At 38.1% G+C, this 26,121-nt stretch overlaps 1 protein-coding gene across 13 annotated transcripts in view; it reads right to left on the bottom strand.

Moving 5' to 3' along the window:
* CADPS2 (calcium dependent secretion activator 2) overlaps window positions 1-26,121 on the bottom strand; it is a 275,871-nt gene that overhangs the window by 162,967 nt on the left and 86,783 nt on the right. For all 13 annotated transcript variants that reach the window (XM_054399799.1, XM_054399797.1, XM_054399808.1 and 10 more), the window contains exons 3-5: window positions 22,264-22,596; window positions 2,163-2,243; window positions 399-635 (exon numbers count right to left, since the gene is read on the bottom strand). In XM_054399799.1, coding sequence (XP_054255774.1) covers window positions 399-635; window positions 2,163-2,243; window positions 22,264-22,596 — 651 coding nt within the window. The remainder of the gene's footprint in view (window positions 1-398; window positions 636-2,162; window positions 2,244-22,263; window positions 22,597-26,121) is intronic.

The raw sequence follows: 26,121 nt of genomic DNA, 5'->3' as shown, positions 1-26,121 counted from the left end.
TATGTGCTTCCTTTATCAGTGATGGGAAGAAAAAAAAACCAACAAAAAAGTAAAATGCACCAAACCTAATAGTCTACATTTCTGATGTGAGAGGGGAAGAGCTGCAAACAAAACAAAACTGTTCCAAATTTACTGAAAATTACATCTGCTATTTTTCATTTCATGAATGTTTCAGTCTTTTACTGTGCTTTTCTCCCAAAGACCATATCATTTTTAGTACATATTTAATATTTCTCTCTAGAGGCATAATGAAAGATTTTCTTCTTACATCCCTCAGCACCAAGGAAACTTTCTGGAAGATAGAAAATGATCAAGAAGCCAATAATAAAATAGTATCAAGACACAGATATCCTAGTAATTTAAACTGTCAATCAGTTTTATGTGAAATACGCAATTACCTCTAATGTGAAGGAGAGGACAACATCAGACTTTGACAGCTGAACCTCATTTTCATCTCCTATGTCCAAGAACGCAGAGTTCTGCGATCGCTTTAACTTCTGCAGTTTAAATTCCGGCCCGCCTTTAGACACTGGCAGACTTTCCAAATTTGCCATCAGCAAATTCACCGACGAGCGCAACTCTTCTATGTACATGCTCTCCATTTCTCTTGTTACAAATTTGGGGAATTTTCTTTCCTTGGAAGATATATTTTAGAAGTTAGGGAGGGGGAAAAAAAAAGTCATCCTACATTATACATCATGTTTATTTCACAGGATCACAGGATGTTAGGGGTCAGAAGGGACCTCAGGAAATCGTCGAGTCCAACCCCCTGCCAGAACAGGACCATATAACCTGACACAGGTCACACAGGAACACATCCAGATGGGACTTGAAAGTCTCCAGAGAAGGAGACTCCACAACCTCTCTGGGGAGACTGTTCCAGTGTTCTGTGACCCTCAGAGTGAAGAAGTTCCTCCTCATACTGAGGTGGAACCTCCTGTGCTGTAGTTTATATCCATTACCTCTTGCCCTATAACAGGGTGCAACTGAGCAGAGCCTGTCCCCTCCCTCTTGACACCCAGACCTCAGATATTTATAAACATTTATTTAATCCCCTCCCAGTATTCTCTCTGATATGCTCTCAGTTAAAAGATATTTAATAAAAATAAAAGTCTAAATTCTTTAAAACTGTAATGGAGAAGGCTAATACTGTCATAAATAGTTAATTTTGACAAAAAGAAGTACTAATTTCCATTGAGAATTCCACCACATTGCTGTATTACAGAGCCAGTGTGCTGTAGATTGAAAAAGAAAAAAGTTATTTACAGTTAGAAATCAAATCCACAGGGTGAGGTTCATTTCAGGGTGCTCTATCCCAAACCCTCCCGTTTTAGAGTGTTTTTCGAACTGTACCTTACCCTATGAGGATCATTCAAATAATAATATGCCAACACAGGAGAGAAGATAGACTGTTATTATGCTGTTAAAATATCTTTCCATTTGTTAAGATGCTTTGTTCGCTCCAATGTAAAAATTAAGGACTTTTACACTGCCTTCTGCTGTATATTTTTTAATGACTATAATCTTCCGTGATTTAAGACAGCACTATCAGAATATATGGAGTAATTTATTCTGTAAAACCTAAATGCTTGTAGCCACTTCTGTACAAAACAAGAGTGAGGATCCTCCATAAAGGCTCTGAGCTTGACAAGTTTTACTCCCCAACCCCCTCCCCCAACATTTTGCCTCTTAAAGATGGTGAATTTGTAACAAACTGCTATAGTACATACTAATTAAAGTAATTTAGAGACATAACAAGAATAGTGAGGTATTCCTACTGCTCTTCAGTGTATATTCACAGGAATGCAATTACTTTGATTTGAAAAGTCCAGATTGTCTGAAGAACACATGCTTGAAGAACAAGTTTTGGGAACTCTGATTGCAACGTATGGGAATAAAGCCTGAAACAAAGACAGTGGGGACAGATGTGAGACAATGATCAGCCTGGTCTAGTGGAAGGTGTCCCTGCCAATGCCACGGAGGTTGGAACTAGATGATCTTTCAGGTCTCTTCCAAACGAAACCATTCTCTAAATATGCTAGCTAGACTGTTTTCAGATATCTTCTGCTCAACCTTAGAATCAGAAGCTGGAAACCCAACACTGTCATCCCAGTTGATCTTATATGAAGATACGTTTTTGGTACATGAAAGCAACCACTTACCCTTGCCATTTGTTCTGCCAATTGTAGTCGTCCATCTAGTTCACGTCTGATCTGGGCTGCTTGCTCATCTCCATTATCCAACTGGGATAGAGAATAAAATCAAAGTTAACTGTGAGAAATATGCACTGCATTTTAATTTTATAGCAAGTAATGTAGTTAAAAACAAAACAGAAATTATTTGCATCCTTTTCATCTTAAAATCAGTGGAACATTAAGCAAATGCATGGCTTCGAGTCTTATTTCCTTATAAAAATAGCAGCTGAAAACATTTCTCCATGAAGCAGAAAACTGGACTGAGAGACCGGCTTAGAAAATGTTTGCAAGAAAGTCTGCTATTTGGTGCCATGAGTTCCTGTGTAGGAATATATAAGCACAGGGAAAGAAAACTGTCTGGCTGTGCCTTTTATGAATAGTACTATTTCACTCACATAGCTCTTAACCCCCAATATTTGTCCAACTGCTTACACCAAGACATATCCAGTTTTTGAGCCTTCACTAATTTCACACCTAGGGAACAGTAATGACTAAATGTTTGACTTTCATCAGGGATGTAAAGGGGAAGGACAAATCTCTTCATCTCAACAGAATAGCCACAGCTCAACAGAAAGGAGACTCCCCAGCTCATTTTTCACCTGTTTACTTGTTGGAGTGTGGGGGGAAGTGCAGGGGAAGCGGGTCTTGACTTAAACACACTGACCTGCACAGCTGGGTAGTAGGAAGAAGAGGTCAGGCACAATCTGGAAAAGATCAGGCACAGTTTGCCTTCTTACCTGAATAAATTTCAAACAAGGAGTCCCAATGGAGGGCTGTCTCTGTCTCAAGGGCTAAGCACAGGCGTTGTGACATGCTGCCACAACCCAAGTGCATTTAGTATACAGCTAATGTTTAAGGATACTTTAATTACTCTTCACTAAAAAATACTTTAAGACTGCTATTTAGTGCATCAAGCCAAATACATAACACCAACTCCTCTGCAATGTGCCTCAGCAAAATCTATTATTCATCACTCTCTTATTCATTGCTGAACCACAGCACTCATAAAAATTAGAGGTTTTTTTTTTCTTTCAAACTCCAGTTTTAAAAGAGAAATAATTAAAAATACACTATCCAGTGCTAACAGGTCAATTACAGCACTATGCTTAATAGAAATTTGACCACATTTAGTGACAGGATTAAAAGGTTTCCACTGCTAGTAGGAAACGACAGAACATGCAATCTGTCACCTGTGTAATCTGGGGTTTCACAAGATCCTTGCAGGAACTGACCTTTAACACCAGAAAGCAAGACGGTGTCCCCAAAACAGGCTCAAGTTTAAACTAGAGAGTGGAAGATGGATCATGTTGTGGAATGGAACGGTCATCCTGTGAGGTGTGTCTGTAAATCTGCTCCAAGTTTGTGAGCTTAAGTGGCAAGATCATTCTCAATGAATATTTTAGATTTTTTAGAATACAGTTCTAGTATTTCAAATAAATTCCCAAATTTCTTAACAGAGAAATCTATTTTCCACCATATTATAACCACACCATTTTTTCAGTTATTTTTGTTTAATCAATATGAAAGTCAACCTAATATGAAAACAAATTTTGTTTTACTTTTTGGGCTACGGGGACAACATTATTTCAATAATACATCCTGTGTTAGGCAATTGATTGAAAAATATCTGCTTGAAGGTAATTTTGATGACTGAGCTTTTATTTCTACAAGAAGGAGAATGTGGGAAAGCAGAACAAAGCTTCTCCCAGGCAACCAGCACCTGAACAAGAGGACACAGTCTCAAGCTGCGCCAGGGGAGGTTTAGGCTGGAGGTGAGGAGAAAGTTCTTCACAGAGAGAGTGGTTGGCCATTGGAATGGGCTGCCCAGGGAGGTGGTGGAGTCACCATCCCTGGAGGTATTCAAGAGGGGACTGGACGTGGCACTTGGTGCCATGGTTTAGATAGGCATGAGGTGTAGGGTGACAGGTTGGACTCGATGATCCTTGAGGTCTCTTCCAACCTTCTTGATTCTTGATTCTTGATTCTAAAAACTAATGACTCCAACTAATATCAAATTATTGAAGAAGCAAAAAATGAAGGCATAACTTTTTTTTTCCTTAACTGTGCAATGCTTCCCTTTATCTGTTTGTACTTGAATGTTTCAAATTGTGCTGATTTACATACTTATTTTTAAACTTCAGTCTTCTTCTTCCTGAAATATTTAAGTATTTTCATGGCTTTCTTAATGTATGCATGCAATGGTGTAAAGTATGGAAAGAAGCTGAAGTGGTGAAACATCAGAGAATGCTGCTTTACTTATAGAAAAGAGCCAAGATAAGAATAACTGGTAAGTCATTTACAGTTGTAATAAGAAGGAATATTGTTGATATTAGTGTTTTTGCAGCACACATAATGAAGTGAGAATGAGAAAATAAATAACATTTATATTATGTTCCATGAAGGTCATTCTACTTGTTTTTCTTCTGAATTCAAGAAAATGCAAGAAAATCAACTTTGCAAGTAGAGCAGACAGCGATTACGAATGTGTAATCAATCATATTTTGTATTACCTACTGAATCTGAGATGACAATTCTGAGTAGATTCTGAAAGTGCATTTGGACTCTGTGAGTTGTGTCCTTTCCACTTTCTCATATAGGGAAGACACTTGATACAACCCACCACATGTGTGGGAAGCAGTGACAAGGGTTATCATTATGTGTAACCTTTTCCTAAATTCATTATTCGTGGAGCAAATCTGTACCCAAAATATCTGTGGAATACAGTTAATGATAGGCACTACATTAATTCTTATATGACACTATGCACAGAAATTGATGTAAATGTAACATTGCACAACAGCAACTCAGACTCTTCTCCATATTGCCACTGATTTTTTTTTTTTAATAGAGCACTAATTGCTAATCACAAAAAATTAAAGCAAAGGGGGTTTGATTTTGTTTGTGTTTTTGTTGTTTGTTTGCTTTTGCAGAATAGTTGACATTTACAGGAAAACAACACATTCCACCGTTAAATATGAAGCCATGTTTTTGAAAAAGGTTATAGCCTTAGAGAATATTTTTTAAATGGTATATATAAATTCCATTTATTAAAAACATTTCAGCGTTCTGCAATAGTAGTAATTGCACTTCATAGGTATTTACTGACTTCACCAACACTAGTGATGCTCCTCATGTCACTTAAACCTCACATAACCAATTAGTTTTTTAGGAGCAGGGGACCTCACTACAGAAGATTCAACAGACACCAGAGGCCTGTTTTCAGTATAAAATACATTAGAAATCCTGACCAAACAAACGCCTAAATGACATATATCTGGCCCCCCAAACCTGCAAAACCTAGGCAAAGACACTAACTCCCTTTTGAGAGCTAGTTAATTCAATAGGAAAATTCCCAACTGACCAAGAGTACAAATAAGACAGATGTGTCATTTGCGCCCTCTCTTTTTGCAAAAATGACTGTTAGGTTTTTAAAAGCTTCTTCAGAAAAAATCAGTAGGTATGAATGATTATGCCTGGGTGAATAAGAAGGTACTTAAAAAAAAAATAGTAGCTAATCATTGTTTTGTTTTGTTCCCAATGTGTTATAAAAGAACAGCTTTCAAAAAGAAACTGAATAGACACTGAATAGACATCAAGCTATTAATTCAAAACTGTTTTTATTGACTAATCCTTGAAATAGCCTTTATTTTTTTCTCACTCTGAAAAGGGCAACCATTCTTATTACAAATGTCTTTATTAGCAGAGATGGAGTGGGAACATCCTCAGTATGCCCAACAACTCTTACTACGGGGTATTTCTGGTTGTTTATGTAAGTGTTGATTTCTGAAAGACAAAGTGAAGTTTTCTACTCCAATTTTCTGCTTTAACAATTCAAACCAAAACACTTCATGGCTTCTGAAGAGGCCAGGGAAGATAATATACTGATTTATCCAAACTAAGACAAATGGGGACCATCTTGTCAAAGAGCTCTAGCACCATCTTGTTTTGACATAAGGACCAGAAATTTAGCAAGGTCCGTCTGTGAAGATCAGCTCACATGTGGCCAGCTACAAACCTGTGAAAAATCAGCTTTGCAGCAGTCAGGCTACAAACAGCTGCTGCCACTAACAGAAGCTACATCAGATTCAGCATTCAGAGCCATCTTCAAAGTTGTGCTGCTGTCTGTCTTGAACATGGAGGGAGTCTACACTCCTCAGATTATCTGTTCATTTAAGAAAGAGTTTAAGTTATCAGAGTTAAAAGTCATTATTCAGATTGACAGCAGGATATCTTGCTTGACAAACTTTTCTTTTTGTGCCTAAACAGCATAGAACAGAAATATGTCTGAATGAGTTAACATTTCTATATTATAACAGGTTGAAAAAGACTGCATGGTTTGTGATTCTTACTTAAATAAGAAATTGGAAAATTTACTTTAAAAGCACAAAAGAAAAATAACACATTGCCAAAAAATCCGGTTAATGTGCAAGAGCAACTTCAGCTAAAAAAGGTACTAATGCTGCCATAAGGTATTGCACTAAAGTTCATGGCACTGTTCCCCATGGAACAACAATGTACTCTTGTGGCCAAGAGAGCCAATGGTATCCTGCATCAAGATGCATCAAGAAAGGTGTGTCCAGCAGGTCTAGGGAAGTTCTTCTACCTCTCTACTCTGTCTCTACTTTGTCTGGTGAGACAACACCTGGAATACTGTGTCCAGTTTTGAGCTCCCCAGTTCAAGAGAGACAGAGAACTGCTGGAGAGAATCCAATGGAGAGCCACAAGGATGATTAGGTGAGTTAAGCATCTCCCCTATGAAGAGAGACTGAGATCCCTGGGGCTGTTTAGTCTTGAGAAGACTGAGAGGGGATCTCATCAATGTCTATAAATATCTGAGGGGTGGGTGTCAAGTGGAGGGGGCCAGGCTCTTTTTGGTGGTTCACAGTGATAAGACAAGGAACAATGGGTTCAAACTTGAACATAGAAGATTTCACCTCAACATGAGGAGAAACTTCTTTACAGTGAGGGTGAGGGAGCACTGGAACAGGCTGCCAGGGGGGTTGTGGAGTCTCCTTCTCTGGAGACTTTCAAAACCCACCTGGATGCATTCCTGTGTGGACTACCCTAAGTGATCCTGCTCTGGCAGGGGGGTTGTACCTGATGATCTCTTGAGGTCCCTTCCAGTCTCTGATACACTGTGATACTCTGACATATGCATTCTTCTATGTTTAAAGTGAGTCAGACATCCCATACCCAAGAAACAAGACCATTTTGAGTATGTATGAGTACTGACCTGCTGCAAGTTGTTCTTTATATTCACAAGTGTTTAAACTAACTGACAGTTCCTCCAAGCAACTATTTAATTAATATTTGGTTAGCTTCCTTGCAGCTTTTCAATTCACAGTAACATCAATGTGAAGCTACGTTTACCTGCATACAGGGATATAAATTTCTCTACATTTAACAACTAACTTGACAGTACACCTATCTTAGGACTTGTTCTTCTTTCTGCATCACAAAATCTAAAGTTTTTTCACTCTGTGTGATGGTATAGTCACTTTTTGGCCACACATAACCAAGACTCAGCCCTGCTGAGCTGACAGGTTATTTGTGGATGCCCACGTAAGGTAAATTGCTAAGATGTCCTAAGTGAATGGGTAGATGCAGGGAGACCAGTGGATGTAGTCTACCTTGACCTTAACCCAGCCTAGAAACATAATTCTCCAACTTCACAACATCTCGAGTGACAAAAACTCCGTATTTTCTTCAAGACAACTCTAGTTAAAGGCTACTCCAATACTTGAACTTCATTCAGAGTCGAACTGACCAGGAAGTAAGGGTCTACTTGACAGCACTCTCTAGGTTCCATTGCTTAGCCAGATTCCAACTGACTTTAATAACTAGCTTTGGTACCTAGCAAAATTACAAACAGCAATATTTAGGTGTTTGTATCAAGAACTATGAACCACTGTCAGGACCTCCTATCAACATACCTTTCATGGCTTTTTATTTCAGTACAAAACACAGCACTACAGAAACATTGGTTAGATAGAAAATTTTGAGGTTATCAAGTCCAGTCCTGACTTGACAATAGTCGATGAGTAAACTGTGGCTATATATTGAGCAAAGTTGTGTAAACCTTCAAGATGAAGATTCCACAACCTCTCTGTCTCACCTCCTTTGCTCTACTACCTTCATACTTAAATTTTCCTCTAATGGTCATTTTGAATATCCTATTGTTACAGCCTGTGACAATTAACTCATTACATCATCTGTAACACAGTTACAGTGTTATCTTTTGTTTGAAACTTCCTTCCAATTAAGCTTCCTTGCAGTTAAGCTACTATTAGACCATATGTTAAACTACTCTGCTGGGCTACACAAGTCTCTCCTCCTCACTATTGGCAGGCAGAGGGAAAAAACAACCCCTTCAATCTCCTACCTATGTTTCTTCCAATATAGCTCAGGTTATCTAAACTATAATGAAAAGGCATCGTTGGCTCTTACTCATCCTACCATCCATCCTGCAAAGCATACTCTTGTCCCATCCTTTTCAGCAAGGCTGCAACTCAACCACTTGGTTCCTAGTTCATAATCATGCCCAGGGTTATATTGTGCAAGCCGCAAAACTTTCTGCTTCTTCTTGATGAAATTTAGAAGGTTTCTATGAGTTTACTGTTCAAGGTCTTAATAATTCAGTATGTCAGTTGCATCACCCTCCTCTTCAGTTTTGTACTGTCCACAAATTTGCTAAAGGCAGATTTTTCCCATCACCCAAGCTGTCAATAGGAAAAACACTGAACAACACTAACTCTGGAGCACTGTGCTCCCAGCTGCCTACTGGGTTTTTAAACCACCGCCTACCACCCCTTCGGCATTGTGACCCAGCCAATTTTTAAGTCCTCTAGTAGTCAACTTGTCCAGATCATACTTCCTCAACTTGCAAATACAAATGGGGCAGGAGGTAATTTCAGAAGTACTACTGAAGTCAAGGTATATTATCATTAACTGCTCTCCTTAATGAAAGCAAGCAGTCAGGTTGCTCAGGAATGATTTGCTCTCGGTATCCATGTAAACAAGTAACAATTACCATTACACTTGTGAAAATGAATTGCCAGAGGTTGTGCCTTCACATGCTTTCCAAGAACTGAGGCAATGCCAATAATTCTTACACTTTCTGTACAGCAGGATTGCTTGATCCTGAGGCTCTTAGCACATTTTCTTTAACAAAAAAAATACATCAGTGAACTCCTGGGCTCTCCTTTTTTTCCCCACACTACTGTTTTGTAAGGGTCTCTGCACAGCAATTATTTAAATTAGAATTAAGTTCACAGCTTACCTTCTCAGCTTTCTGCCAACTCCTGAATGGTCTGCTGGTGAATTCTGTGGCCCAACTACTACCTGTGGTCACATTCACCCTCAAATTCTCCTTGTTTGTGAGCAGCAGGTCTAATAGAGCACTAAACTCAACTGCTCCTTTTATGTTTGTGTTCAGAAATTGTCTAGAATCAATCTAGACAATCAATTCATCAATTGTTTGCACAATTCCATGTTAACCTGCCAAAGTCTTGGTGGCAGGTGAATGAAATCCACCACAAGGACCAATGACAGCCCTTATCCTCTTTATCAGGTGGTCTCTAACTGATCACCACCACAACATCACTGATATTACTTTCACTCCTGACCTTGACCCAGAGATTGGACTTCTTGTTTGTCTATCATATTTATCTTCTGCACAAGCATTGCTTTTTCATTTAACACTGAGATTATCTGCCTATCTTCTAACACACACACAGTTTAAAATCCTTGATGTTTGGTTAGCAATTCTTTCCACAAGTAAGTCCCTACTTTGTTGTCAGGTTCATTCTATCACTTCTTACCGTTCTTCTCAAAACAAAGTGCCACAACCAAAAGTCAAACCCTCACTGAATATATTAACTCTGGACATTGGATGCGTCACCCTGGGCCATCTTTGCTTTCAGAGTCTTAGCATTACCTCTGATTTCCTTGAGGTCACACTCAAGGTCATGTCAGTAGTGCTCAGAGAGACAAGCAGCAGGGAGCTGGAAAGCTAGATGGGCCTCAGGAACCTCTCTGCAACAACAAATCCAGGCTAGAAGAAAGCAGAAATGTCTGGCCAGTAGATGGGTGTCTTTGTCCTGGACAGAGTGGAGTCACCAAATTCTGATGTGTGTTGCTTTTGGTTTTGCTGGTCACACTCCCACACTCAAGGTGTTCAACATGTACTCTTCTCACAACAGGACTCCTCTGCTGGCAGGGTCCTGAAGTAGTTTTTCAGATGAAGAACTGCAGAGACAGGGAGCCATTCTCCCTGCTGCTAGAAGCTACAAGCTTCCAGCTTCCATTATCTTAGAAACACGGGAATGGGAGAAAATTACAAACATTCAACAAGTGGAAAAACGCCAGCTATAGATAGTCTGCTATCCATCTGTAAAGCATAAGAGTTGCTCCAGTATGGTAACATCAGAATACTGCTCAGGTAAGTTTCCCTCAGGAAGGACAGGTGTTTCAGGTAAAATCCTGCTCTCTCCAGTCTCCTGAGGAAAGAGACAGGATGTGGAGAAGGTTGTGCCAGATTGACTGGGACATGATTTTACAGGAATAAAACAAAGCTACACCAGAAATTTTGTGTACCTTTGGAGGCTCTCTCAGGCATGGCTCAGTATTACATTCCCTCATTTATGGGCAGTCCTAGTGTTCCCACATTAGAAAAGTTTGGCACTGCATGACCAGTTAGGAATACAGTTTATTCAGAGGTGACAGAGGAATTGACTCTTCCCTTACTTCATTTACAAAGGCATATTTCTTCTGCCATACGCCCAGAGCAGTTACCATACCAGTTCCTTTCAACAACAGCTAGAAATCAACATTTCTACCAAGTAGCCTCAATTTTATTGATTTTTCCTGCTTATAGCTACAATGCCTGGAAGTCAATTTATTTATCTGTTATCTCAAGAAACACATTCCTCTAGAGAACACAAAGTACAGATGAATTCAATTTTTACTCTCTTATTTTTCCTTTTCTCTGCTCATGTTACTGACTAAACATTTATTTCAGCTGGCCTGAGAAATTTTCATGCCTGTAGCAGAAAATTAAAATGAAGATAACCCTACCTCCCTATAGAAGACCTACAGAGAGGAAACAGGCACTTACTTGTAAACATGTCAGAAGACTGAAATGGTGAACATCTAATCACAAAGCAGATAGTCTCAGCACTGACACCACACTGAATCTGGATGATATGAACAACTATCTTTGAGTCTTGTAATACAAAATACAGGAATAAATGACAGGCCAAGGAGCACTTCCATTTATGCTGACTATTATGTTGAGGATCAATCCTCTAAATTGAGAGGGTGTCAGGGGAGGACAGTCTGGAAGAGTAGAGATGGAGAGATTAGATCCTAGACATTAGACAACTTCAGCAGAGGAGACAGCTGAAAAGGTGACCTGAAAGTTCTTTCCGTTTTAGGACAGTCACTTTCCTAGGGGATAAAAAAATAAACACAGAAATTATAGCATAGCTATAAGACAGCTGCAGATGTCTCAGCCATTTTACACAGACAACTACTCAACAGGACAGTCTATCCTCTGTTACAGCTGTGCTTTAATATCACTGTTTAAAAAGTGTATCTACCATAAATATTAGCTGGCTCATTTCCAAATTTACCTGCATCTTTCCTTTTGGAGTGACTAGGGTGCAGGTACCCATATAAAATTTGTCCTCTCTAGAAGGGAGAGTTAAGAGAGTTCTTCCTGAAAATTTTCAAAAACGGGGGGAAAGAAGCAGCTAAGCTTCAGAACAAGACACTCGGTACCAGAGTGAGAGAGAGACAGAAATACGAGCTTATTCTTTTCCTGTGGCTTCTTCAGCTGCTTCTACTGGCTTTACACTGGCTGCTAAAGATACCTCAGGATAAAAATCTGTTGCAGAGGAACAAACTTGAATAATAAAATTGATATTTGGGATGGAATTAGCTGTTCTAAGCAAAACTGCTTTACTGTGAATTCATAAAGAGGGAATACAGAATACTACCTTGTCTTAAACAGAACAGGTAACAAATTCATGATAACATTAACTTAGCTTGCTCACAAGAATTCATTTAAAGCACACATAAGCTAGCAATCAGACATATTAATAAACTTAATCATCAGATTTTGTAATGTGGCTGTAAGAATTATTTGGTTTGCATTTATTTACCTATCGCCTTAAAACTCAGAAAGTTTTAAAAAAATTAATAAATACAACAGCCTTTGGGAGAAAATATTTATTTTAATTGCTTAATACCAAGGTAGATGATTTTTTTCCTCAGCTAGTAATATTAAACATGATGAATGAAATGCATTGCTGATGTTAATGTAAGTGCAAGTTAAATGCTGGATATATTTGGCTTTGAGTATTGAGGCTTAACTCCCTCGAATATGGAATTCAAGAGAATGTGAAAACAGCATTAATTACTTCATGAAGGCTCTGAAAGAATATTTTAGGGGAATAAACATAGGGAAAGTAAAAAAAAAAAAAAAAGAAACCTAAAAGGATCTTCTTTAACAAAGCCAAAGCTAACTTCCTTGGTTTCGTATGCTATGATGATCATTCTGCTGCTGTTTTCCTGCACTCACTAAATGTCAAAGAGTTTCAGAAATCAAAATTGCCTGGAAGATCTGCAGCCAAAATCCCAACACTGATGATTTCAATTCTCAGAGGAGGTACAAGCCAAAGTGGGGGAGATAGGTAATTCTCAGCTTCTCTCTGCTGATTCTCAGTCAAGCCTGGCTTAACTTTTGTGACAAGAAAGGTGGTACACAGGACAATAAGCCTAGAAGGATGCTAACTTCGAAAGTACAAATAAATCCACTACTCTGTGAGTGCTGGTAGTCTCCCAGACTACTAGGAACCACACAGATCCAACTCCTTCATGCAGGTGAAAAACAATACAGAAGAACAGAAACAATGTATGGACAAAGAGAGCTCTGTGATAGAAAGTGATTGAAAATGAACTATCCCCCAATGTTTAATCTTAACACTTATATAAAAAAAATAAACCTTTAAATATTATCATGATTTTCAGATTTTTCAGTCAAGTTTTTCTTGCAAATGTAGATGTCAAAGCAAATTTTTTCTCACCTAATAGCTGATACTTAATACCTCAAGTACTGAATTGCATTACAGTGCATTACTATTGCAAACACACCATTTCTCTCTGGTATTTTCTCAGTTTTCCTTCAACTACAAAAAAATATTTCAAAGTGCTTCTCTCCATTACATAAATTGCAAGGCTTTTAAATGTTGTTCAGAGTCAGATATTTAAACATGCTAAAAAAGTAACTTCCTTCTCTAAGGCTGTTTTAATATTCATTCCATCATGCTTCTATTGCTAGAGTAACAAATCAATACCCTTTGGGGCAATCAGAGACCTTTTCCCTTTTTTTTCCAAAGTAAACTCTTCTATTATAGAAAGAAACATTTGTTTACAAAAACCAAAACACTTTGGGGTTCCAACACTTTTTTTTTTTTTCTCATTAGAACTCACATTATTAAGCTCCAAACTGTCCTGACATACACTGTTTATCTTAGCTCTGGATTCCTCAGTCTCTTTACATAAGTAATCTTAAGAGGAATATTTGAGGTTGCAGAACTATTTTCCAAAGTAGAGGTCCTGAGCAAGTCCTCTTCATACCTCTCAAATTGAGGTAAAAGATAAATGAAGCACCTCAGCAAATAAAAATATTTTTAAAGTTAACTGTTGAAGTAAGTTCATATTAAACTCCTATATGCATGTATTCAAATGTGACATCTCATGAATAAGAGACAAAATCTAAATTCCTCTGAGAAATGACACTTCACTGAAATATTTGGTTTGAATAATTCTGCTCTTGCTCAAGAGCACACAGCAGTAGATCTTTTTTTTCCCCCTAGAAGAATAAGAGAAAAAAAATAATCAGAAAGCAGATTTTTTTTGTGTGTGAGAAGGAAGAAATAGGAGGAGATATATTCTTGTATTTACAGGTACTAGAAACCAATAGTTGATGTGTGAACAAGCCTGAAGTGAGAAAATTGGTACATTTGTTTCTGTTATCAAAGGCATTAAACACTTTTTAGGTTGGCAGACACAACAATTTTAAATCACTGACCTGTTCTATATTGTTATTGCATCATGACTGTGTGCAGAAATTTCTAGACTCATAGTTATTATATAAAAATGCAGTCAATACCTGAATACTAACCATAACACCATAGCTTTACTGCTTTTTTTCGCTCAAGAGATCTCCTATACCACTGCAGGTCTGCTCACTGAAAGCCTGCACAGCTTCTGCCCTAAGTCCTGCCCTGCCTGCTGTCTCCTCTGCAGACTCTGCCAAACTGCCTTTACTAAATGGGGGCAAATAATCATGTCCTGTGCTGGGGGTGTGCATTGTCAACCCATCAGTAACCTACTAGGTAAGGCCTGAAGGTAGCAGATCCTGTATAAAGCAGGTGATCAGCACAAGACACCTCAAAAAAAAAAAAAAAGCAAACCCCCAAAAAAACAGACCAAACAACAACCAACCAACAAAAAACAAACCAAACATCCCAAAACACCACAAAACCACAACAAAACAAACAAAAACCCAAAAAAACCCAAAAACCCAACCAGATGAGTATTATCTTGGGCCATGTAGAAGTAACATTTTCAGGACTTCAGGACATTGATGGATGTCTTACCGAACACCTGATGCTGCCTCACAAGTACAGCAATGCACCTTGTCAACTTTTTTCAGAGGTTAGTTCATTGTATCAGGAATAAGTTACTATGAAATAGATGTCAATTACTGCTGCTCAACAGAACGATACTAACTTAGCTGAAGCCCTGGGTACATTATATTATACAGAGACAGTATCTTTTCTTTTGACTAAATAGAATCAGACACACGTTGCATAAAGGCCCAAATAATTTTTTTATCCTGTGTCTTGCCCCAACTTAAAAAAACATGAATCTGTTTAAGTTTTGATTTATATACTGAAGAACACCTTAACAGTTGTTCAGTTACTTTGAGAAGAAGACTATAATCTCTACACAAAGCTTTCTATACAAAGATACATTATTCTTTGTGCTTCATGAAGTTGCATTTGTCCCTATTAACTTATACAGGGTATGAAAGGCAAATATTCAGAAGTATGGGAAATTCTGTGATCTGAGACACAATTGCACTACTTCTTACAATTTTACTGAGGAAAGGATCAGAGCTACACATATTCAAAAGTCCTTGCTGCAAATTAAATTGCCCTTAATCTGACTTATTTCCAAACCTGCATAATTAATTGGACTTCAGTGCAGTGGTGGATGAAAGAGTTCAGCTGTATTGACCACCATAAACAGATTTCACTTCAGGAGAAATTCTTGACAGAAAATATTTTCTTAATTAAAAATACAATAATTTATTATTGAAGATACAATATAGTCCATCGTTCTTAATATCACAAAACTTACACACAGTTACATCTTGTAAAAGCTAAAGATAAAAATGGACGTGAACCAGATGCAATACAAGGCTTTTAAGCAGAAAATGTATCTTGTATCAAGGTACCTTCTAAAGCTATTTTCAGAAGAATCAGTTTGAGGTTGATTCCCCAAAAGTCGACAACAGAACACTTCACAAATAATTCTTCCTAAAAACTTTTACATTACTCTCAATATTATTTATTACCTCTCAAAAAAAAGAATGTGATTTGCAAGAATTCTTTCATTACAAAGATAAGTATTGTTCTCTTCTCTCCACACCCAAGACAAGGGGCTTAGATCAGTCAAAGAAGTCAATCTTATAAAAGCATCTTCAAAATAAAATATACACTGCATGGAATTACAAATTACCTGGTACAGAATTTCAGTACTGGAGAAATTGTGTAATAACAGTGCACAACCATGCATTAGTTTGAGTTTGACTTTCAGTTTGACTTTCTACATCAATGCTATCATCTACATTAGTGAATAATTAAAAAACAAAAAAAAAAAAAAGGAAAGAAAAAGACTATACCATGTTTGATCTCTAGAAATGAAAGAAACTGTAACACCATACTGTGGCCAGACATCTCAAAAGCAGGTCAAGGAGCTCATTAAGTCCCAGCTAATTGGCAATCATTTCTTTATCATAAAACACAGCTTAAGGCAACACAATATAAACAAAAACCAGGTGAAAATGTTATCACTTACAAAACTGGATCTTTGAATAACAAAGAGATATAGATAGCTTGCATCAGTTGTTGGTCTTGCTCTAAACTAAAGTTGCAAACAAGATCACAGAAGTCTTCAACACCCTAATGTGAAGGTCCTGTTAATGTTCACTACGTAAGGACAAGCTTAGACACTTAGTATGTTAAAAGATTATGACAAAAAGTTATTCTTCAGTGATAAAATTCTCATAGCTATGTGAACTGTGTTTGACAGTGTCAGAGAGCTGCTCTATTACTATTTGCTTCATGATGACTGAACAAACACAGTTTCTCACTGTTATCACACAAAGGACAGAGACTGGCAACCTACATGGACCTCCAGTAACCTACACCCTAGCAGAATTATCTGATGAGCTGTTGCAAGATACCAAAGGTTTAAGGGTTGAAGAGAATGTGACATTTAGAACAGTCTGGGGAGCAAAAGCTGCTGAAAACCATTAAAAAGTTTCTAAATGCAGAGAAAGTCACAAGGAGGTGGCTGACAGACAATACCTCCTACTGTTACAAATAACATCCTTGTCTGCTTAGCAGCCCTGTAGGTGCAGGATAATTTACTCTTATCGACATTACAAGACGTTTTTCTGCTTCCTATTTCCAAAGGGCTGGAAGGAACAAAAAATAAAGTGGGGAAAAAAGAGAGAGTTTTCTGCACAAATTATAACTGTACAGATTTGCTGTTAAGGGCAGCTGTTTCTCAGAGCTGCAAAATACATAGAATACATGCTAGAAGCACAGGCTAGAAGCCAACTCATTTAAACCTCTATCAAAAAATACAATTTTAACATCTGTTTGGGCTTTCACTTATCTCACTGCTCCCAGACACTATTGATTATCGTTATCTGCAAGTCTAAGTATTCTAAACAGCAGTGGCAAAGGGAAATGAAAGTGAGCATTTTCATACAAATACTGATAGAGGCTTCTAGGGCAGAATGAAAATTTATGGTGCTGACTATCAATACACTATCAATAGAAAGGAATAAGATAAAGACTAAACAAAAATATTTATTAAAACTATAATGAGAAATAAGGGATTGCACCAGTGGAAAAAAAGCACTACATTATCAGAACCCGGTTGCTGTCTGCATTATGCCTCCTGGGGAGGGTATAATTGTCACCCTTTTACTTACAACAGACTTCTCCTCATACCTTAGGTGTATTAGGTGCTTGACTGGACACAGGAACAGGATATGAAATGCATGGTTCATAACAATTCTCCTGGAGTACATAACGGAACTTTTTGTTTTATCAAAATAATTTCATATTTGCTTTGAAAGCTAGAACCCCAAACAAGAAGGGTATAAGCTCAAAGCCTTTCCCTCTTCATTCTTCTCAGCTTGAAACATGTAGATGCTCCTATATCTGCTCTCAAAGAACTAAGTCTCCCTTTCCTCCTGTCCTCCAATACTCGCCTTGTATGACAGGGTAAACATTGTGTACTTTGGAAACCTGTACAGGAGATCTTGCAACCTTTCATGCTCAAAACCAGGAAGACCAAGAGGAAAAGTCTTCTCCTTATCCTACTGAGTCATCTTTTCACACATCAGGATGATCGGTCAGTCTTTCTCCCTTCCTACCCAGCACAACATTATTTCCTTTTAAATTTGCATTCTGAAAACTAGAAAACAAAATTATCCCATGCTCAAAATTCTACCATGGTAGAAGACAAAAATGAGTCACTGCAATGTTTCAGTCTCTCTATAGGTTATAGACCAAGAACAGACAGAAAACTGTTTTGTTCCATCAACATTCTTGTAATTAAGAACGAAGACACAGAAGCCTTCACGTATACAGATACAAGAACCTAGTGGGATGCATAATCAGAACCACTTTGAGAATAAGGGAACAACTTTTTGTTCAATTTTTTTAAGTTCTTCAGTGACAATTGTTTGTGTTCCTCTAGCACAATGCAGATTAACAGCAGATTTTGAACATTCACAGTGGCATATTTAGTAAACCAGAGTAGTGTAAAATGTGCCTCAGCTGTCTCCCTAAACGAGGAACAAAAAAACAACCACCTGAAGTGTGTGTATACTAATGCCTGAAGTCTGGGAAGCAAACTAGAGGAACTGGAGCTCTGTGCCCAGTCAGGAAGTTATGATATCATAGGAATAACTGAATTGTGGTGCGATAACTCACACAACTGGAGGATCATGATAGATGACTACAGGCTACTTCATAAAGACAGGCAGAGTAGAAGAGGTGGTGAATCATACTCTGTAATAAAGAGAATCTTCAAAGTATTGAAGTCAACAGTGGTAACTGAGGAAGCCCTATTGAATGCCTCTAGGCCAAAGTAAGAGGGGTTGTCTCCAATGGAGACCTTACAGTAAGTGTCTGTTACTGACCCCCAAACCAAGATGATACAACTGAGATGGCAATTCTTGAGTCACATATGCAAGCCTCAGGTCAACAAAACCTGGTTCTTATGGGAAACTTTAACTAACCAGACATTTGCTGGAAGAAAACACAGCAGTTTACTTGTCATCCATCAAGTTTCTGGAAAGGATAGAGGACTCCTTCCTCATACAGAAGTTAGATGTGCCAACTAGGAATGAGGGACTGCTGGACTTGCTGCTCACTCACCAAGAAAATCCAGTTTGTAATATCTTGGTTATTGACAGCTGTGGCTGCAGTGATCACAATATTGTGGAATTTGAGGTACTGCTGAGCACACTAAAGGTTAGTTCCAAAACAAAGGGTTTAGATCTTAGAAAAGCAAACTTCAGCATGCTCAGGGGTGAGCTGAAAGGGATCCCGTGGGAAGCTTCCATGGAAGACAAAAGAGCTAGGGAGTGATGGGAGTTTTTCAAGAACACTCTCCTAGACACACAAAATCAGTTCAGTTCATCCCCTCTAAAGGCATGGGAAGTACGCAGAACAAGAGACCCCCTTAGCTTAACTCTGAGCTTCTGGGTCTGCTCAGAACCAAAAGAGAAATGTACCAGAGATATAAAAGTGGAACATTACCTATTGATGTTGTAAGGGCATTACCAGGGCATGTAGAGATGCAGTTAGGAAAGCAAAATCTCAGCTTGAACTGGAACTGGAATAAGATATCAAGAACTTCAAGAAAGGGTTGTTCGGATACATTAACAACAAACAGAAACAGAGAGACTATAGGCCCACTGCTAAACAGGAGAGGTGAACTCAGCACCAACAACACGGAAAAGGCAGAAGTCCTCCGAAGCTTCTTTACCTTTGTCTTTACCAATGTTGCTGGGTCCCAGGACATGGGAACAAAAATGCAGGCTGATGCAGATACAGAACCACTTTCAGTGAAGGAAGAGTCAGTGTGTCAATTATTACAGGATCTTGATCTGTACAGATTGATGGGCCTGGATGCCATTCACCCAGGGGTGCTAAGAGAGCTGGCTGATGTTGCGAGGCTGCTCTCCATAATCTGTGAGATGTCATGAAGATCAGGAGATGTCCCTGAAGACTGGAAGAAAGTTAATTTCACCATCATCTACAAGAAGTGTTCCAAGGAGGAACTGCAGAGTGAGCAGTTGACATGGTGTATCTGGACTTCTCCAAGGCTTTTGACAAAGTCACTCATAACCTTCTCCTAGAGAAACTGACATGTTATGGCCTCAATAGGTGGCCAGCATGGTGGGTGAGAAAGTGGCTGACAATCCAGAAGGGAGACCCTCCCTCCAGGAAGACCTGGACAGGCTAAATGAGCAGGTTAGCAAGAACCTTATAAAGTTCAACAGGGACAAATGTAGGTTCTTGCACCTGGGAATACGTAACCCAGGAGCGCTGCTTCGACTGGGATCCATGTGGCTGGAGAGCTGCCTTGTGGAAAGGAACCTGGGGGTCTTGGTGCCTAAGAAGCTCATCATGAGTGCTGCAGTTGCAAAGAGAGCCAACAGGATGCTGGGTTGTGTCAACAAAGGCAATAGCAGCAGAGATAAAGAGTCATTGTCCCACTCTACTCAGTGCTGGTCAGATCACACCTGGAGTACTGCATACAGTTTTGGTCTCTGGCATACAAAAAAGATGCAGACAGGCTGGAAACTGTCTAGGGAAGGGCAGGAAGTGTCCAGCAGGGCTGGAAGACCTGCTGAATGAGGAAAGGCTGAGAGAACTAGGCTGGTTCAGCCTTGAGAAGAGAAGGCTTAGGGGATACCTTATTACCACATACTAGTACATAAAGGGTGGCTAACAGGAGGATAGAAATTCCCTAGTTTACAAGGAGTCACATGAAAAAGACAAAGGATAATGGGTACAAGTTATTCCTGGGGAGATTCTGACTGGACTCCAGAAGAGAATTTTTCCTACGAGTACAGTTGGACATTGGAATAATTTCCCAAGAGAAGCAGTGGATTCCCCTACACAGGTCAGTTTTAAGACTCACCTTGACAGGGTGCTGGGCCATTTAGTTTAAACTACACTATCACCTAGAAAAGTTGGACCAGATGATGCTTGGGCTCCCTTCCAATCTCGCATTCTGTGAAGATTTAGCATTCATCAGACACCAGAGAAGGGAGGAATCTACAGCGAATTGCTACTCTAAGTAACAAATTATCTATCTTTGAGGAAAAAATATTAATTTTTTCATGCCCAGAGTTTGTGTGGTCTACCTCCATCCTTTAAAACCCAGGCTAATGGCCTCAGTAACCTGGTTTGTCCTCATAGGAAGCTGGATTGAATGACCTCTGAGGTCTTTTCTAAACCAATTATCTCATATCTCTACATTCTATTGTAAAAATATCCCCAAATACATAGGATTATTCCCCAAGATTTCAGTGTTTCTTCATCTCATTACTAGCCTCCATAGTCCAGAGGTTAGCTTTGTGATGTACATTTAGAATTCACTTTCCACCCTGCTGGTAAACAGCTCACAGTGAAAATGGGAAGTAATTTGATGCATTATAATGCAGATCCTCATTATGAAAGTTGGTTTTACAACCCTGAGAAGCACTGAACTCCACAGATGTTTCAGAGAACAGTTACACAATTTCATGCCACACTAATCCATAAATGAAACAGGTAACAATGCCCAAGATTCCTCATTTGTTCCCCTTATAAGATGGCCCATAACTACAAGCCAACCGTCAGCATAATATATGAAAACAGAGTAGCTGTAGTCTGGTGTATTAATTTACAGACAGTGTAAAGAGCCACGTGAGCTCAGTTTAAATGCCACATCCACTCTGGTCAGTTGTGAGACTTTCCAAAAAAACACATGTTTTCCAGGTTTTTCCTCCCTAATTGTTAATTTATAGTTGTATCACTATGAAGATCGTCCAGATAAAATATTTTTACGTACCATTAACGCTACAGATGAGCAATAGCTTACGCATATAAATTCAAACATGATTGCTGAATGGACTGTTTGTCCTGACATTAGTAATTTACAGGGAACACCACTTTTATCAAACAAAACAATGAAAAATGTGCAAATTAGCTTTGTAGGTGGTATTTGAAATGAAGCACGATGAGTTTTAACACACAGATCTTCTAGACACTGGGTGGCCAAGAGCATCCTGAATTCATTCACCTGTGACCTATCTATTTACAGCAGCAAATGTCTTTTAAAGATGTACAGACATACACACAAACATATGTACATACACATGATTTATACAAGGGTGTGCAGGTGTATAGGCCATATAACATTCTGTAGAATCACTCAAACCACTGGAGCTGTGATACCATAAAAGGTCTCAGGAAATCTCTGTAGAGTAAGTACCATACACTCTGGCATACCCTTTTTCCAAGAATTCTCCAGCAACCAAATGATTCAAAGATTCCTTTCTGAGGGTTTTCATCTCCTTGCACTGTGGCGATGTACTTAAAATTGAGGCTTCTACACACAGAGAGGAAGCAATCGACCTGTTGGCAAGGGGGGAGATATTTTGGACACAACAGAACCGAGTGACACCAATACTTACTTGGCAGGCATTATAAATCAACTGGTGTTCCAATTTTTTGATCCCTAGGATCTGCTGAAACATTTCATAAAGCTGTTCCTTGCTCAGAATCAGCTCCGATACAGCACTTAAGGCCATTCTATTCGGCTGTTTGCAAAAGTCCTCTTCTCCCCTGTATATGGCATCATATTTGGCTAGCCAAGAACTTAACACAGTCTCTTTGCTCAATCCATCAATTTCTGGCAAGCTTCGGACTCTCTTTTCTATGTTTTTCTTAAAAACATCTCTGAAGTCATTTGCAGAACATCCTCCGCTGTGGACCATTCTTGCAACTCGGTCACTCTTGAGAAATACCTTTTAAAATAAAAGAAGAAAAAAAATCAGAAAAAAAGAAAAAACAAAACAAATCAAAGCAAAAAGAAAAAAACCCAGAAAAATTTAGGCATGGATGTAAACACAAACCAATCCCTTACAAAGCAATTAGAAGCTAACATTCAACCTCTATGTAAAATGGCTTTATAAGGAAGAGTTACACAGGCCATGTTTGCTACATTTTTCCTAAAAAAACAAGTTACCATCTTGAAACAAGTAAGATTCTGCATCAAATAAGTATCTAAAGTAAGTATTTTTAAGGCTATTCAGGTATAAACTTACAATAGCTAAGCTAGAATTAAGTTTGAATTAACAGCAGCTAATTTAAAACTTACCTACAAGATTTAATTAACCTTTGCTCCATAGAAATGACAAAAGTCTTAAGTCAATTTCAAGTAACTAATGAATAAGCTAAACTGTTTTAAAACTCACATGTATGAGTTAAAATACAATCTTTAAGCCAGCCAAGAATCTCATGCGAGACAGAAACCCAGGAAAAGAGCAAACAAGAGAAATACTACAATCCATACTACAAAGAATGATGCAGAGATACAGAACTGGTTCTACACTGTAGACACAATATTGAAAACACAGTATGTGATTTCTCTGTGAAAAACCCAAAGCAAAAAAAACAGTATTAAAAAATCCTACCCAAGTACATGTACTCTAAGATATGACAAGGCAAAATGCAACAACAAACTAATTAAATCAGCATTCTGTAAGAATTTTTCAGTGTCCAGGGATAGACGCATATATGCTGTCTAACACAGGCCTTGGCAAGGTTGATCATTCCAGCCACTATGTGGCAAGCCTATTTTGAGTAGTAAGTCTCATGAAACTGTTCCTCTGCAAAATGCAACTAACAAGAAGATGACCACTGTAGCATGATCAGCTTAACTGTGTAAACTGTGTAAACAAATGATGGCTGCCTTGGACAAGGAATAAACTGCATCATGCTTTTGAATGGCTAATTCAGGAAGAACCAGCTGGCTTCCTGTGGCAGAGGGACAGGAATTGTGGCCCCCCACCTTGCAAGGCTTGGCTGATGGGGCACTGCTTGGGTGCTACACTAACACTCCAAGCACAAGTTGAATGCAATGAACAGATGTGACAACACGTCGTCTAAACAAATTTCCTATCCATCAGCTTTCTGACTGCAATCCTAATGGCTTGCTCTTTTCAATCATATGCTACAAAGTGGAAGATGTGCTAACTATGCATTTTAGTCACCAAGAGCAATGAAAACAAAATGTACGGAGATGACAGAAAAGTAGCGCTCTGGCCTCTTATGCTATCACATGTTGGATGACCCTGCATCTAACAATCAACCTAAAATATTACCATACCTTCATTTGAGAAACAAAATACAAAGGAGTAGGAGAGGAGCTAAAAAGCTGACCAAAGAGGAAAACAAATTTAGAAACAGATCAAGAAAAACATATTCTAAAAGCTCCAGTTCTTGCAGATGCATGTTTCACTGAAGCATTTTAAAATGCACTTACTTACAAAATACATCCTTCAATTGATATCCTAATTGATATTGTACAGAGGCTGCAGATTAAGCCTAAAAGTACTTGTCCAAATAGATTATTAAAAAACCCCATCACTATTTTTAATCATATTTAATGCTCTAACTGTGTCACAATGGACTTCCTTTTTTTGAAATATAAATATCTAAGGTTAAATTCTTATCCATAATGGGACCTGGCATAGTTACTGTCAATTAATGCTGATATTAATTTCCTCACAATGCTACATAAATATTGAATCTAATTTCATTTCAAAACAAGCAATAGTTATAAATTCCACTCAGCAATAAAACTTATCAACACAAACTGGTAAAAGGATATTAAGCCTTTCCTTGTTTTAACAATCTGCAGTTACAATTGATTAATTTCTCCATAGGCTTCACTGGAAAGCAAATAGAAGAAAAAATATTTTAAAGAAAATGACTTCAAACTAACTTCAGCTACTTTGGACTGTTCATAAACAACATTAAAGACTCCATCTCATTAATTTCTATATCCAATGAGAGAAGGCAGACGCAGAAGAGAAAGTTAAATCAAGGATATTTATAGGCTCTTCCCCCAAAATCTCATGTTTATCCAAGATCACACAATCCCATGTACTGGGTGTATATATTGTATGTAATGTATATAACTGGATCAAGCTAATAAAAATTAAAAATCTGCAAAATACACACTGTAAGATCATCAGAATATCATCCATCTTTCTTTTCCTTCTTTCAATCATATTATTCAAACCCATTAATCCAGAATGCCAAGGCTGAAAAGCTGCTAGCGCTTCCCTTGACTTATGAAACAGACTAATTCAAAATTTGCATCTAATTTTGAAGTCCATTTTCTAGGAGACTGCAGGAAGAATCTGTTCCATTTTTTCAACACTTACGAGTGGAAGGAGAGTAATATAGTAACACTTGTTGCCTGCAACACTGACAAAATGATGGCATGTTCACACTGGCCAAAACAACAGGTATATGTAAATACAACTTTACATATATCCCTGACCTTAAAATGTTCCCTTAAAATGTTTCTGGTCAAACGCTGTATTTTAATTTAAGTTAATAATCACAACAACAACAACATGTACTATTAAATACTTTACCAAAAGATATGGTGAGTATCACTAGAAAATTACTCAAAATGCAAAATCAAGCTGTGTAATGGACTACAGAAAGTAAGTACAAGGTTAGTTCTGAAAAGGAATCCACTGGTACTAAAGCTCTTACTATACTACTTCCTAAGCAGCAATTTACCAACTTTCTTTTGAGGGGAGAAAAAAAAATAGTAACATCATCTTTGAAGTGAAGTACTTGTATTTGGGATATTTAAAAAGTAATAGAACATTTGAACAGAAAGAGTCTATATTCATTTTCAACAGAAAGCTGTAAGGGAATGTAAATGCAGTTCATAGTGTAGCATATATGCCTCAAACTTGACACAGTGAGATGCATTTTAAAGCTATTAAATGTCTTGTCATTCCTATTCCTGAAAGAGACGTGGTAGACTTCATGTCAAGTACAAAATCCTTTACTTCAATTGTATTTCTTGAGTTTAAAAGCTCTTCCGAGCCATTTTATGACTGCTTTTGTTAAAAAAAAATATCTAAATAGAAGTTTATGGAAAGTGCTACTACGTGGAGAATGATAGGCATCAGTCTCATGCCAGTGGAGTTGTTTCCACCACTGTTGCAGAAATTTTGCTTATGTGGCTGCATACCTGTGAGTCTAGAATTTGAGGATATGTGCTTTAGAGGACTGGTGGCATTTCTTGGCAGCCTTCATTTTTACAAAGATATATATAAGCTTTTGTAGTAGTCTTAACTTGGTCCACCATTTTTTCTTCAACATGGATGGTATGTGCAGCCCAATCGACAGTTAGGGAAAATATTTAGGCTAATATCTACCTTTAAAGGTTTAATGTAAAATATAAAAGATCAGGAAAATTTACTGGGGGGACAAAGAAATCTACTTCTACAGAACTAGAT

Source organism: Indicator indicator, chromosome 3, assembly GCF_027791375.1.
Source record: "Indicator indicator isolate 239-I01 chromosome 3, UM_Iind_1.1, whole genome shotgun sequence".
Lineage (NCBI taxonomy): Eukaryota > Metazoa > Chordata > Aves > Piciformes > Indicatoridae > Indicator > Indicator indicator.
Note: the sequence above shows the minus strand (reverse complement) of the source record. Positions and strands in the feature narration are given on the sequence as shown.